Below are 16,411 nucleotides of genomic sequence, written 5' to 3'. Positions count from 1 at the left end.
TTGAATTACTTCATACTTTGCTGATCATTTGCTGTCTGAATGTTTCCTGACCTTTCAATTTATTTAGTTATTTTTATTTTTTTCCCACAGGAACAACTGTCTGCAAACAAAACATGCACACAAGTATAGAGATATTTTATTTTTAAAAGAAAAAAATTATAGTTTTTGTCCCCAGAAAAAGGCTCTTTCATTTGAAGAAGAAAAACTGCAGGGGCTCAAGCCCTCCAAAGCAAGATCCAAGGACAACTTCATTATTATTTAATACATGCACAGTGTGAGCCGGCTTTACAATGTGTTCTTGTTCCAGTAATGTTTATTTTACAACTGATCTTTGTTCTTGTTTTCCTTTGCTCAAATCTATTTTCCATCATTGTTTATTCTGTCTGTGCAAATGAGTAGTAAATGATTGTTTTGATAGTTTTACCTGTGGAGGTCTTCTCTCTTTGTAAAGCATGAATTGTGTAAAAGGCTTGATAGAGATCTTGCAGTTATGATTCTGCTAATGCTCAGTTATTTTAACAGCCATGCAGACTCCTGATGACAGAAGCTGAGGGGCTACTTTACAGAAATCCAATTCTTACATAAACTTTAGTGAGAGTAGTATTCATTCATTAATTCAGTTTCTTTTCGGCTTAGTCCCTTCATTAATCTGGGGTCGCCACAGAAGAATGAACCACCAACTTATCCAGCACATGTTTTACGCAGCTGATGCCCTTTCAGCTGCAACCCATCTCTGGGAAACATCCATACACACTCATACACTACAGACATTACGGACAGTGTGAGCTGGCTTTACAGTGTGTTCCTGTTTCAGAAATGTTTGTTTTACAGCTTATTCTAAGCTTCTTCATTCTTGTTTTACTTTGTTTATTAACATAGATATGCCTTGTGCTTCCCAATACAAAAAATAACAATTGCACATATAAATAAAGTAACAAATTCAGATGAATGAAGATAAACAATCTATTCACACACATTAGCTATATACAAAATATTAAATGTATTTAAATGCATTGCTTAGAAGCTGTTCAATAAATGTTATGACAATACATCTGACTCAAAAACCATTGCTAGGGCAGGGTTTTAACATGAAAGATTTTAACTGAAAATGATCACATTTGTAAAGTTTGACAGGGAATTAAACAATACCTTGCTTCTGTGTATTCTCCAGATCTTCAGCCAATTGATTTTGGTTTAGTTTCCTCAGAGTGTCCACTGTGATCTTCACAGCTCTTTCTGATCCAAAACATGACACCAACTTATCCACGGTATTTCGCCTGTCTGCATTCTCCATTTCAGCTTTTGAAATCTCTCTATGGTCATTCATTAAATGCCACTGAAAGTCCTTTAATGTATCTTCTACCAGTTCATCCAGTGATTTCTTGAGCAGCTGTTTAACATTTGCCATGGTGCTTTACCCACTCACAACTACAGGACAAGAGCAACAACATCTGCATTAGTTTCACAATTAACATATGGACCTGAGCATTTATTTATAAATTGAAAAAGAAAATTAACCAGTGAGAAACTTCACATATCAGAAAGCTAAATATTGAAAATTGACTGTCACTACTTAAAGTGGACTAAAAAAGTGGAATTATTGCAAAAAAGTGAACTCTGAAGAAACTGACCACTAATTTAATATAAAAGCTCTTGGAACGCAGTTGTACATGCTCAGAATCCACTGAATCATGTTGTTTTTATTGTGACACACATGGCCACTGTTACGATCCTTGATGGCAATTTGTCTAGGGTATTAAAAGGAGTAACATAAAGATGACCAAAGTATAAACTGATGTTGAAGAATGGCAAAAGAAAACACCAAACAACAAATTAGCACCGCAAAAGATTTATTGCTCCCACATTATTTACAATATTTACAAACCATAAGATAAATTTGAAAAGAACCAAGACAAATAGGAGAGGGAACTGAAGTTTGCGCATGGAAATCAAAGAAATAAATAACAAAAACATTCCCTTAATCTCCTTACCAATCCACTAAATAAGAAAATAACAATATGAAAAGAAAAGTCTTCAGCGCAAAGCGCCCTGAACTTACTCTAACTAATAAATAAAAATACAAAATTAGCGCACTTCGCTAACTAGTGTGTCTATACATCAATAATCCTGCGTGCAAATATGTATGTCACGTGACTTACTATGTTGTTCCAGATCTCCCTTGTCAAGTCACAGAAGGTTTTGAATGGAGCATTAGCGGGCTATAGATGTAGAAACACACGTCAGAACTCTTAAACAAATCTTACTCAAAGTCATCAGTTACTCACTCAAAGTCAACATCAATAGATCTCAATCAAACCACACATCAGTAACAGCGACAACGCACACGGACTCCACCAAAAAGACAACACGCCAAAACAACAAGAGCTGATCTCTCCCCGTTGCCGCTTCCGTTTTTAAAGGGCTCTGCAACGAACGCGATTGGCAGAGAGAGAAGTCATCATCACACGGTTGAATAGGATTGTGTCTCGTGACAGTGCATCCGCTAGAATATTCTCAACTCCCTTCTTGTGCCTAATATCCAGGTTGTAACTTTGCAAGAAGAGTGACCACCGTGTCAATCTCTGATTGTGATTATACAACTTTGAAAGAAATGTCAATGGACTATGATCCGTAAAAACTATCAAAGGCTGTACACTACATCCAACATATACTTCAAAGTGTTGCAATGCAAAAATTAAAGCAAGTGTCTCCTTTTCAATCACAGAATAGTTTAACTGATTCTTGTTAAACTTCCTCGAAAAATAACTCACCGGATGAGCTATACCCTGCTCATCATCTTGCAGTAACACAGCACCAGCGCCAACATTACTTGCATCAACCTCAAGTGTGAATGGACGATTTAAATCAGGGGCTGCAAGAACTGGTGAACTACTCAACAGTATTTTCACACTCTCAAATGCATATTGGCATTTTTCATCCCACACAAACGATTTAGAAGGGCTTAAGAGTAAAGTTAATGGACTAACCACAGACGAGAAATTTCTATAGAAGCTGCGATAATAACCAGCGATTCCGAGAAATCTTCGGAGTTCACGCCGCGTCGTAGGAACTGGGAACTCAGATATAGCCTCAACCTTCGCTTCCACAGGTCGAACTTGACCATGTCCCACTTCTTTTCCCAAATAAGTCACCTTCGCCTGACCAAATTCACATTTTGCTAAGTTAAGGGTCAATGAAGCACTTGCAAAACGTTGAAATACATCACGTAATGAATTCAAATGTTCACTCCAATCTCTGGAATAAACAACAACATCATCCAAATAAGCGCTACAATTAGGAATACCAGCTAAAACAGTGTTTACTAACCTCTGAAAGGTAGCAGGTGCGTTTCGGAGTCCAAACGCCATGGCCGTATATTGTGCAAACGCATCTGGAGTGATAAAAGCAGCAATATCAGATGCTCTAGACGAAAGTGGTATTTGCCAATAACCTTTCAGCATGTCTAATTTACTCACAAAGTTGGCATTTCCTACATTGTCAACACAATCCTCCATTCTAGGAAGTGGATAGTTGTCAGGAACTGTTAGTGCATTCACTTTTCTAAAATCTGTGCAGAATCTAAAAGAACCATCAGATTTTGGCACTAAAATACATGGAGAACTCCATGGACTAGAGCTAGGCTTAGCAAGACCATTATCCAGCAAATAGTCAACCTCTTGTTGCATAACTGAACGTTTTACAGAATTTACTCTGTAAGCATGCTGTCGGACTGGACGAGCATCTTTGACATCAATGTCATGTTGAATGACATTTGTGAGTGTTGGCACATCATTAAACAGACACTTAAATTCAAAAATTAATGTCACAAGATCGCGTTTCTGATCAACAGTCAAGTTTTTAAAATGTGAATTAAGATCTTTTAAAATCTCAGAATTGGACAAACTCACGGTAGACTGAGAAATACTTGGAAACATAAGCCCATCTTCATTAGCATCAACAGGATTTTCTGTCACAGCCACAACAGAAATAACAGCATTATCCGTCATTTTCTCAGCATCATCCTGTGCCCTCGAATGATAAAGTTTAAGCATATTCACATGACAAGTGCGGGTTTTTCGTCTTCGGTCGGGTGTACAGATCACATAATTAGTCTGGCTCAATTTTTCTTTCACTTCGTACGGTCCGAAAAATTTAGCTGACAGTGAAGAACCAGGTATAGGCATAAAAACAAGAACTGCGTCACCAGGCTTAAAAGAACGCGCAACTGCCTTTTTGTCAAATGTTCGTTTCATTTCTTTTTGCGCACGGGCAAGTAAATCTCTAGCAATTGAACAAGCGGTCTGCAACCTTGCTCGAAACTTTGTTACGTACTCTAAAACATTCGTTTTTGAATTGTCAGTTTCCAGAATTTGATCTTTCAGAACCTTCAAAGGTCCGCGCAATTGGTATCCATAGCCCTGGTAAACTTCTGTCTATAAGCTTCGGGAAATAATTCGTATGCACGAAGTATTGCTGATTTAACTGAATCATACTTTAAACTCTCTTCAAGTGATAAAGTAGAATAAACTTCCATAGCCTTGCCTACAAGTTTATATTGCAGTAACAAAGACCAGAACTCAGGTGGCCAGTGCAATGAAGTCGCAATGCGTTCAAACGCATTAAAATAAGAATCAACTTCAGATTCTCTGAATTGTGGAACAAGCGCAATGTGCTTACTCACGTCAAAACTTGAAGTGGATGAAGTCGACACCGGAGATACATATGAAGAAGAGGTATCCAATTGGTATCCATAGACCAACTCAGCTGGGCTAAAGCCGAGTGACTCCTGAACACTCTCTCTAATCGCGAACATCAGCATTGGAATACCTTCATCCCACTCATTACCAGTCTGCATGCAATATTTCCTCAACATCGACTTCAAAGTTTGGTGAAAACGCTCCAGAGCTCCTTGGCTTTCTGGATGGTAAGCACTGGAGGTGCGATGTGTGATTCCTAAATTTTGCATGACCTGTTTGAACAGCTTGGACATGAAATTAGTGCCCTGGTCGGCAGTGAAGAACAAACTGCAACACGGACAAGTCCAGAACATAGATCACTTTTTAAATGCAGATTATGCAAAGGTCTCTTTACACATCCCATTTCAATTCCTTGCACTACTACACTAGAATGACATGACGTCTCATCAGAAAATTTGATCGCACTTTCAACAATAAAACTTTGCATTGAGCCTGTATCACGAAGCATTGTGATTTCCTTTTGATCCTCATCACGACCAGTCAGAGAAATTAACCCCTTAAGAATAAAAGGACGGAACGTCTCCTCCACCTTATCTTTTGAGTTTTCAGCCACACTCTGATGAAAAGTCTTTACAAAACCTACAGGTTTAGCTTGTGATTGTTGTTTTCGTTTAAGTCGGGGGCAGTCAACTATTACATGACCTTTTACATGGCAATAGTAACAGTTACGTTCATCGCCAACTTTTGGTGCATTATTTTTCGAGCGCACAAACTGTGTGTTAGATAAAATTGCAACTGCAGGTGCATTCTCCACACGTGAGTGAACAAATATGTTCTTGTGAGTCAAAATGAATTCATCAAAGAGAACAGCGGCATGTGACAATGAATTTACCTTCTGTTCGTTAAGATAAACTACCACTTTCTCAGGCAAACAATTCTTGAACTCCTCTAAAAGAACAAGCTCACGCAGTGATTTAAAATCTGCCACATCACTAGCTACACACCATTTATCAAAAAGCGTGCCCTTTTCTCTAGCAAACTCCACAAAAGTTTGATTGGAAGTTTTCCTATGCGTCCTAAACTTCTGTCTATAAGCTTCGGGAACTAATTCGTATGCACGAAGTATTGCTGATTTAACTGAATCATACTTTAAACTCTCTTCAAGTGAAAAAGTAGAATAAACTTCCATAGCCTTGCCTACAAGTTTACATTGCAGTAACAAAGACCAGAACTCAGGTGGCCAGTGCAATGAAGTCGCAATGCGTTCAAACGCATTAAAATAAGAATCAACTTCAGATTCTCTGAATTGTGGAACAAGCGCAATGTGCTTACTCAAGTCAAAACTTGAAGTGGATGAAGTCGACACCGGAGATACATATGAAGAAGAGGAAGAAGCTGGAACTGGCTGAATAGCCTCCACAGCCTTCTTTGAAGCGTCCAACTCGAGCTGGCGCAGTCTCACCTGCGTATCAGCCTCGATTTCGAGTCTGCGTATCTGCAAACGCAAGTCAATTTCAGCCCGACGGGTGTGCTCTTGCGCATCATAATAAAGACGTGCCACGCGAACTTTCAGTCGCGCATCATCTCGTGAACCTATGGAGAATGGGGAGAACGGTTCAAACGGTGGCAAACCAACATTAGTATCAACAGCGGCCTCCACCCCTGCTTCTGCATCTGTACTGCCACTACACACGTTCTGATCTCCCATATCTAAAGAAGTCACCACCTCATCACCAGGGCTTGCATGATCAGCCGTCTCATCCATTTCAATATTTGGCGTGATAAGAACATTAAGCTCAACCAACTGCTCTGTTAACTTTTGCTTAATTTCAGCTTTACGATCCTGTCTGTTAACTACCAGTTTAAAATGATCAGCAATCAAAAACAAGTCTTGTTTCCGACAAACGTCAAGCAGCTCCAATGAAAGACTCTTAACAAATTCCTCTAAACTGAACATTTTAAATTAAAGTGTCGCGTGCTCAAAAAGTGCTGCCAACTGCTACTTCTGCAACTTACCTAAATGTCAACTACTATACAGCAATTTCTGTTGCCATCAACACAGCTTTTCTTTGGTCATTTTTCTCAAAGATTACCATCTGATAAATTTAAGAAATATTAATTTCAAAAATTACTTTTTAAAATTATTTTCTTGATGAATTCAATTTATTCCAGATGATTTATTTTATCTTACCTTAATTGATCTTATTTAATGTCTCAGATAAATATCCGGAACGAGGCCCCATTTCATGTTACAATCCTTGATGGCAATTTGTCTAGGGTATTAAAAGGAGTAACATAAAGATGACCAAAGTATAAACTGATGTTTAAGAATGGCAAAAGAAAACACCAAACAACAAATTAGCACCGCAAAAGATTTATTGCTCCCACATTATTTACAATATTTACAAACCATAAGATAAATTTGAAAAGAACCAAGACAAATAGGAGAGGGAACTGAAGTTTGCGCATGGAAATCAAAGAAATAAATAACAAAAACATTCCCTTAATCTCCTCCCCAATCCACTAAATAAGAAAATAACAATATGAAAAGAAAAGTCTTCAGCGCAAAGCGCCCTGAACTTACTCTAACTAATAAATAAAAATACAAAATTAGCGCACTTCGCTAACTAGTGTGTCTATACATCAATAATCCTGCGTGCAAATATGTATGTCACGTGACTTACTATGTTGTTCCAGATCTCCCTTGTCAAGTCGCAGAAGGTTTTGAATGGAGCATTAGCGGGCTATAGATGTAGAAACACACGTCAGAACTCTCAAACAAATCTTACTCAAAGTCATCAGTTACTCACTCAAAACCAACATCAATAGATCTCAATCAAACCACACATCAGTAACAGCGACAACGCACACGGACACCACCAAACAGACAACACGCCAAAACAACAAGAGCTGATCTCTCCCCGTTGCCGCTTCCGTTTTTAAAGAGCTCTGCAACGAACGCGATTGGCAGAGAGAGAAGTCATCGTCACACGGTTGATTAGGATTGGCAGTCCTGTCAGCCAATAGTGCTCCAAAGTAGGCGGTACCTGAGAAAATGACAGGGCCGGTACAGAGAGAGAGAGAGAGAGAAAGAGAGAGACAGAAAGAACATACACGCAGCAAAACTGTGCGGTTCGTAACAGCCACCTAGACCTCAGTTTATGCTGTTTAATGCAGACATGGGAAAAGAACTGGATGATCATTGCAGCAGCTTGAGAATGTACCCGGGTGGCAAGAATTCTTGCCCAGATTAGTTATAAAGCTGGAAGAGCAGGCATTCATCCGGCACTGGCTTACAGCATGTGGGCCAAACATTGGCCAGGTTTGGCAGAGGTGGCACCGTCTTTAAGGCAGCATGCAAGACATGGGCCAGATGTCAAATGTAGTATTTGGGCCAGATGTTATAAATGGCAGTGCGAGTTTTCTGTATTCTGTAGCTTTTTTAAGGGCACACTCACACTATGCTATGCGAACTGTGCCAGGCCTGTTTCCTGTTTTGACTGTGTTCCACTGCATATCCAAACACTAAAACAATATAACTAAAGAAATGTCCACAGTTCTGAGCTTAATAAACACTCATAAGCACAGATTTCAGTATCAGAATGAGAAGGTTTCTGCTTTCTGTGATCCTCCTCCAGAAACACACTCGACATTAAAAAGTGTAAATGAAATCCTCAGAATGTTTTCAGCTCAGCAGTAAAGTCTCAGAAACACAAAGAGATGATCGACGGATAATCAGGCGACACTTATAGATGATATAAAGCACAGAAAGAGCAAACTCTCACCTCAAATAATGCCTGCAGATCTTCCTGTTCCTCCGCTGAACTGTTGAGCTGAACAACACATCTGAAAACTCTTTCACCTCAGGAAAACACGTCACATCCTGTTTAAGACATGAGGAAATAACCAGTCAGATGAAAAACCAAGACACACAAGTAGATAAGTGTAGTGGCAATTTTCTTTAAGGGGGCTCTCTCAGTGGTCAATAAGACAAATTCTTACCCAAAGTGTTTTTTAAAGTTTTATTCTTTGCAAAGAAGGTCACTCATACGTCAACAGTCATACGTCAACAACACTTTCTGCAGAGAGAGAGATGCGGAAACAGAGTGCGTTCTCTTTTTATTGAGTTTGTAATACCCACAAGGTCATCAGTGACATACAGGATAAATCACAGTTACATCAGCACTTCATTTTTGAACATTTCAGCCTTACATCCTATCCGAACATGTAGTTTGTTAAATCACCATGTACTTATCCAGATCTTGTCTGGTGATACACATATGTTAAAGTGGTCACACTTGATCTAACTTAAACAGTACATCCATGGAAGAATAAAAGAACAGACCATCATATAAATGAATTTCCACCACAATTTCTCTCTTTTTATCATTCATGGATAACACTAAATACATTATATACTAGTTTCATAATCACAATGTTAATCATTTAACAGGTTTCTGCACACTCCATATACACTAGAGATGTTCAAACACTCTTCTTAATATAGTTTATGTCAGGGTAGAAAGGGAACAGATTCAATAGCAGGTGAAACAAATTTATTCTTCTCAAAAACACACAAAATATCCTCAAAAGGCAGTTCAAAACTCAAAAAGCTGGACTCAGAAATTGGCGCCGTTCTGGGCGCTACCACCAGATGGCAGGAGAGCGCTCCCAAGGCTTCACTGGGCAGCAGAAGGAGAGATGAAAAGAATCAGGTGAGTTCCGGATATTACCGCCAGGGGGCGATAGAGCGATACCAAACGCTCGGCCAGCACCGGAGAAGAAGAGCCTTACGGGGTACTGCTGGGCGTTCTCCCTTGGTGGAGATTCAGTAGCGAGAATGGGACAGCCAGACCAAACCACAGCGAGCCGGATGACAGGACAAAGTATCAAAATAAAGGAGGGAGAGAAAAAACGAAACCAAAACAAGCAGGAGCTTGGAGTCTGGGGAAACAGGACACGACAAGACAGATTACTCACAATAGATATTAACGTACAAGCCTCATGAGCATGCAAAACGGACTGACGAAAGACAAGAGACAAGAGGAGACTAAATAGGGGAGAAATCAAGCAGCAACAGGTGAAGGAGAGGATCGCAAATTGATTACCAGGTCTCTAAGGCAGGGAAACAAAAAGCACGCGGACAAGAAGCACGTGGCCAGCTGTCAAAACAAAACCCACGTGCTCCAAACACACAAAGACAACGCAAACAGGTAAGTCATTCCATACTCTTTAACAGTTTACCCATTAAGATTTACTTTTGCAAACATCCCTCTTTCCTGGGAGCCGGGCTAAATGAATAATCTCTTTCATTGCGCTCCTGACCAAAATCAGACCCTCAGTCACCCCACAGAGGTTCAAACCACAAAAATCGGCTGTTAATTTGACATTATTATTGTTTCATACACAGTAGATTCTGTTAAACATTGCTTCAATCAGTTACAAATCACTAATACTCCACATCTATTGTTTACCATTACAATACATCCACAAACATAGGAACACGCTGTTGTTACTGCACTCTAAAATATTCATCACATTTACACTCTTCTCTCAGTTTTCATGTAAAGGATCACTCTTTTAAGATTAACTACAGAACATGTCAACTTATCAGGTTTGCTGGTTTTGTTGGGACAGACCCAATATACATTTAAGCAAGCAAAAAGTGATTTTACTCGCAAATACGTCAATTTTGTGAAATTCTTCAATTAAGTAACAGCCATTACCTAATTTTCACCCTCAATCTGTCACATAGCTGTCGCTATCATCAAAGTCATAGTCAAAATCATCACCCATGTCAATGTTCATACAGTTAGCTTCACCATCTGATGTGATGTTGACGCTGTGATCAATCTACTTACTGATCATGATACAAATCTAAATCTACATGGCAAACAGCATAATATCATTAGACCTATCCCCAGTACAGGTAACACTACAGTACAGGGCCAATAAATCCAATCTCCCTCTTTGAATGACAAACCAGTTTAGCAATGAACTGCTAGCTCGGTCAGGCACTTTTATTGCCATTCTCATGTGAACTAGGTTGTCAGAAATGGTTTGCTGGAATCAGCTAAATTAGAGGTGACTCTAGCAGCAATACCAGTGTTGTTCTCCTCAGACCACACATTCCAGCAAACAGAATGGATGGCAACGCATTTTCAGCTTTGATGATTTTCAAGCACAGCTATTCACCTCTCTTTTCTTGCTCCCTCTTTCGCCGGTCTGCGCTTTTTATCGGTGTTAAACTCAGAAGTTACACACACACACCTCTTGACTTTGTTGTTGTTTCTCCACAGCTGTGACCTTGCTTCACTCAGATAGCAACTCACTGTTTTCTTCAGACAGCTTCAGTGCCTCTCTTTCTCTCCTACTCCCTTGTGTATCCTCCTCAGGTCATGGAACCCCTTCTGCGTTTGCTAGCATTCACCCACAGCACCCTCTCCGCAACCTTCACCGCTGTTGCAGTGGTCTGTAGAACTTTGAATGGATGCAACCAGCGTTTCGTTCTCCAGCTCTTTCCCCTCAGGTCTCCAAGCAGCACGAAATCACCAGGCCTCAATCTGTGCACTGGCCTTTCTGCAGCCTTCCCCTGGGCAGTCTTTACCCTCAGCACACTTCCACATGCTATCTTTCATCTCGCAGCCAGATTGTCTCCACTTGATTTTCTCCAGTCCATGTCCTATAAAGAAGAACAGACATTGTTGTTATTGTCAGCAGATAATAAAGTACAATCAGAACTGTCTCATCTCGGGACGCTGCGACTTTTGCTGCCTCTTCTGCCCTGGAGATACCTGCAGATACAGAATCTTTGTTATTAGTGCGCTGGGCATTTACAAATGGCCAGTTTGTCAGGTAGTAAAAATTTTCTGTGTTTCCACAAAGCTCCAAAATCATGAGCTGCTCCCCAAACGCATATCTCGAATCTGTATAAACTGTGACTTTCATTTCTGTCATTAACTTACATACTTCTGTCAACGCCACAAGCTCTGCGTCCTGTGGAGACTAGTGCCCTGGTAATTATCCAGAGGTCACCACATCAAATTCAGTTGTCACTGCATTACCAACCTTATTCTGGCTTGTTTGTGGATCTTCAAATGCCAAACCATCCACAAAGAGGACATAGTCACAATTTTCAAGTGATTCGTCAGAGATGTCAGATTATGGTTAAACACCTGTTCCAGTGGTGTTTAACAACATTGATGTTCCTCCCCATCTTCCTCAATAGGAAAAAGAGTAGCAACATTCAAACCCCTGCATCACTTAACAGTCACATTTGACATATCTAAAAAGATAGTGTGATATCTCAGTCAGCGAGCTGTTGACAAATGCAATGTTTTCTGTTTTTGAAGTATCATTGACACTGTGTGCGGCACCATCAATCTTAAATCAGAATAACCAACAAAATCTCTTGAAGCCATAACAGCTTTTTTCCCGAGCCGCCACTGCTCTTAAGCATTGTGGCAGGCCTGCTACTACAGGGTCAAGTTTGCTCGAAAAGTAGGTCACAGGTCACAGCCTACTTCCATGGTCCTGTAAGAGTAATGACGTCATAAATCCACTCTTTCCATCTACCATCTGAACGAATGGTTTTGTTCAAACAGGTAAGCCTAAAGTAGGTACCCCAGCCATTTGTATTTCATGTTTACAAATGCCTGCTCTGCTCCTGTTGTCCAGGCTAGCTTATCTGTAAATCTGATCCACTTCCCTAAAGTTAGGGTTCTCAGGGGCTGTTCGTAATTGCATAATTTGGAATGAATATGCGACAGTCTGAGCACTTTCCTAAAAAGGACATTTGTTTTTTTGTTAGTGATTTGGGTACATTTTTTTATACCTCTCACCCTTTTTTCAGACAGAGATTTAGTGTGTGGAGTAATGACGTCCCAAAAATGTCACTTTTTGTTTGACAAGTGAAGTTTATTTACAAACAAATTTCGAGAGGATCACGTGCTTATGATTGCTAGCGGCTGGATCCGCATTATCCAATTCACTACGCTCCAATCAGATGACTCCTAAACTACTATAAATACCCTGGGTTTCATTCCACCGCTAAAGCAGCTACTTTCTACAAGCTACCATCTACAATCTACAATCTACAAACTACAAGCTACAAGCTACCAGCTACAATCTAAAAGCTACCAGCTATAATCTACAAGCTACCAGCTATAAGCTACAATCTACAGCAGCAGCAGCAACAACAACAACTACTACTACTATTACTACTTCAAAACAACTCTAACAATTGCATCAACAACTTCAACAAAACATCAAACCTTCCACTTCAACGCATCTGCTGTGTCTTAATCCCTATTCTCCAGCAAAATGACAGCCAAAACTTCAAAGCTATTGCAATGAAACTGAACCCTTACCTTTTTCCTAGCTGTGCACATGCTATGCACATGAAGGGAAGCTTTGCAAAATAACTATACCAAACATTTAGACTAAACATTTATAAATCTTTTGAATAACAAGACTAGAGTGAACAATGATTTTAACTAAAGATACTTGCCTCTCAAGCCTCTTGCCCGTCCACTGATCCATAACATTTAACAGCTTGTTTGCTGGAATGTTCAGCAGAGCAACAGCTCAAGTCATAAACAATGGTGAACTTGATCAACAAAATGGCCGCCGGGCTTTTTCACCTTTGGCACGCCCGATTGCCACTCCTTTAAGCCAATAGCTGTAAGGAGAAGTGTCACCATCTAATGAGCTCTCTGGAGAAGGTCCCGCCCTCTCTCTTGACTCTGTTGAAAGTCTTTATAAATGAAGTTGGCCCAGACACGCTTGTGAATGTAGTTAAGTCAAGATACCAACAAAATGTTATTCATGGATTAAAGTAAAGCCAATTACTAACATTCCATTCACAGTTTCACTAAGTGGTGACATCGCCCTTGAAGTCTTATAGAGTTCAGAGTTTGATGTTGGCAACTGAAGAAGAAAAAAATAATTTAAAAAAATAAATAATAATAATAATAAATAAAATAATAATAATAATCTAATAAAGGCCCACACCCTCGATGCAATATTTCTCAACTTGCTTGGAATTGCGTTGTCACCCTGATACTAACTTCTGGTTTCTGATTGCAGGTCTAACCCGAGGATCTAACACGGGCGTTTCAGCTCTCCCTTCCTTAAACTTATTCTGCTCCAATCTACAATCTGCAAGTACCGAACCTGCAACAGTGAATTTGTTAATCAAAAAAGAATCGATAATAAATTCATGATAGTACCATTCTTGCCCCACTGTTCAGCGACTTGAAAATTCTCTGGCAAAAACGCTTGACTATTGGTCTTCGCTCCTCACATTTCTATATTCCTCAGCATTTAACAGCACTATTCTTTCTGACGAATACTCGCTGATTTACCATGAAATAAACCAAGCCATTTCCCTCATCAGAATAGCCGGTTGCAACGCCTGGCAAAAATTTATATTTCATTTGCCTTCAAAATCATGCCAATCCACCCAGACTTGTAGCGTCTTTTGGCATCAATTTTCGCTCACAATTTTACTTTGCAGTCCGACTAACTTCAGCTGCAAAAGTAGCCCCAAAATTTTAACATGCTTTTAGAAGCATAATGTTGGATTTTTATCTATTGTAATATTGTTTGTTGTTGTTGAGGGAAGAAGAAGACAGGGTCGGCGATTCAGGTAAGCAAATGTTTTTATTAATTTCAAACGCCACCACACATGTAGCAGTGAGTGTGTGTGTGTGTGTGTATATGTGTGTTCTCTCTCTCCTCCCGGCTGCTCCTTCTCTTCTCCTTAAGAAGGGTGTCTCTCCGGCTCAATCACTAGAATAAACAGGTGTTATTTATTATTTCTGATTGGCCTGCTGATTAGCCGCCGGGCTCTGAGCATGCTCTCCCCCCTCATTAGGTGTTTGATCATGCTTACCTCTCCACATACCCCCACCGCCCGCCTCAGGCCGGGGAGCCGTCCGGCCTGCAGCCCTCCCCCCCCCCCCCCGCCCTGGAGAGGAAGTCCGCTACAGCCATCTGCACCCCTGGTCTGTGGATCACCTTGAATTTAAAAGGCTGTAATGCTAGATACCAACGGGTGATCCGCGCGTTGGTATCCTTCATACGGTGGAGCCACTGGAGAGGAGCATGATCTGAACAGAGGACGAATTCCCTGCCCAGGAGGTAATAACGAAGAGTGAGAACGGCCCACCTTATCGCCAAACACTCCTTCTCTATGGTGCTGTACTTAGCCTCACTCTTACTGAGTTTGCGGCTAATGTACAGCACCGGCCGTTCCGCTCCTGCCACCTCCTGGGAGAGAACCGCCCCCAGACCCCGATCGGATGCGTCCGTCTGTAAAATAAAGGGGAGAGCAAAATCAGGAGCGTGCAATAGCGGCCCCCCGCAAAGTATAGATTTTACCTTTGAGAAGGCCTGTTGGCACTGCTCCGACCATTGGACGGTATCCGGTCCCTCCTTTTTAGTGAGATCGGTCAATGAGCTGACAAGGGCCGAATAATTAGGGACAAAACGCCTATAATATCCTGCCAGCCCCAAAAACTGTCTCACCTCCTTTTTGGTCTTAGGTCTCGGACAGGTTGCAATAGCTGCAGTCTTATCAATTTGGGGCTGCACCTGCCCGTGACCTAAGTGGAAGCCCAGATACCTTACCTCCACTCGCCCAATTGCGCACTTCCGTGGGTTGGCCGTAAGCCCGGCCCGTCTCAGCGCTGACAATACCGCCCTCAAATGTTGCGTATGCCGCTGCCAGTCATTACTGTAAATGATGATGTCATCTAAATAAGCAGCGGCATATGCTGCGTGAGGGCCGAGTATTTTATCCATCAGGCGCTGAAACGTCGCCGGTGCCCCAAACAGCCCGAACGGAAGCGTCACAAATTGGTGTAATCCGAACGGCGTAGTGAAGGCTGTTTTTTCGCGGGATATTGGAGATAAGGGGATCTGCCAATATCCCTTTGTTAAATCCAATGTCGAGTAATACCGAGCAGCACCTAACCGGTCGAGCAACTCATCAATACGCGGCATTGGATAGGCGTCGAATTTCGACACAGCATTGACTTTTCTATAATCCACACAGAACCGGACCGAGCCGTCCGTCTTAGGTACCAAAACAATCGGGCTGGCCCAGTCGCTGTGGGATTCTTCTACTACTCCCATTTTCAACATATTACTCAATTCTTCCTGAATCACTTTTTTCTTGTGTTCAGGCAGGCGATACGGCCGGGTCCTAACGACCACGCCCGGCTCGGTCTCGATGTGGTGCTGAATTAAATTAGTTCGACCGGGTAGGGGTGAGAACACGTCAGAATACTCTCGTTGAAGGTGTCGGATATCGATGAGCTGGCTAGCCGAGAGATGATCGCCCCCGGTGACCAGAGCGCCCGGCCGCTGTCGGCCGGTGCTCTCTGGCCCCAGGTCATCCTCATTTGTAACCAGCGTAGCCAGCATCACCTCCTCCGGCTCCCTCCACTGTTTTAACAGATTAATATGATATATTTGACGTGAACCAGCCCTATCCGAACGAACTACCTCATAATCGAGATCGCTGACTCGTCGTGTGACCACAAACGGCCCTTGCCACTTGGCGAGTAATTTAGAGCTGGAAGTGGGTAGCAGTACAAGTACTTTATCTCCCTGTGAAAATTTACGGAGTTTAGTGCCCTTATCATATCGCCGGCGTTGGTCATCCTGGGCCTTAAGCAAATTCTCTGTAGAGAGCCGCCCCAGTGTGT

The 16,411-nt window shown here is 41.3% G+C and overlaps 2 protein-coding genes across 3 annotated transcripts in view; both read right to left on the bottom strand.

Annotated features, from left to right (window-relative positions):
• si:dkeyp-123a12.2 overlaps positions 1 to 8,524 on the bottom strand; it is a 29,480-nt gene extending 20,956 nt beyond the window's left edge. The window contains exons 1-2 of one of the 2 annotated variants that reach the window (XM_087247108.1): positions 8,483 to 8,524; positions 1,150 to 1,428 (exon numbers count right to left, since the gene is read on the bottom strand). In XM_087247108.1, the coding sequence (XP_087103234.1) occupies positions 1,150 to 1,408 (259 nt within the window). In that variant the 5' untranslated portion in view covers positions 1,409 to 1,428; positions 8,483 to 8,524. Of the gene's footprint in view, positions 1 to 1,149; positions 1,429 to 2,159; positions 2,388 to 8,482 lie in introns of those variants that run through there. The other variant, NM_001445200.1, reaches the window with a different exon arrangement.
• The window catches only part of LOC141381695 (uncharacterized), a 287,837-nt gene extending 274,522 nt beyond the window's left edge, over positions 1 to 13,315 (bottom strand). Inside the window, exon 1 of the mRNA XM_087249490.2 lies at positions 13,216 to 13,315. The gene's annotated coding sequence lies outside the window, so the exon portion shown is untranslated. The remainder of the gene's footprint in view (positions 1 to 13,215) is intronic.
• Between the last annotated feature and the right edge of the window lie 3,096 nt (positions 13,316 to 16,411).

Source organism: Danio rerio, chromosome 4, assembly GCF_052040795.2.
Source record: "Danio rerio strain M-AB ecotype USA chromosome 4, GRCz13ab, whole genome shotgun sequence".
Lineage (NCBI taxonomy): Eukaryota > Metazoa > Chordata > Actinopteri > Cypriniformes > Danionidae > Danio > Danio rerio.
The sequence above is the reverse complement of the archived record's forward strand: the minus strand, read 5'-3'. Positions and strand labels throughout refer to the sequence as shown.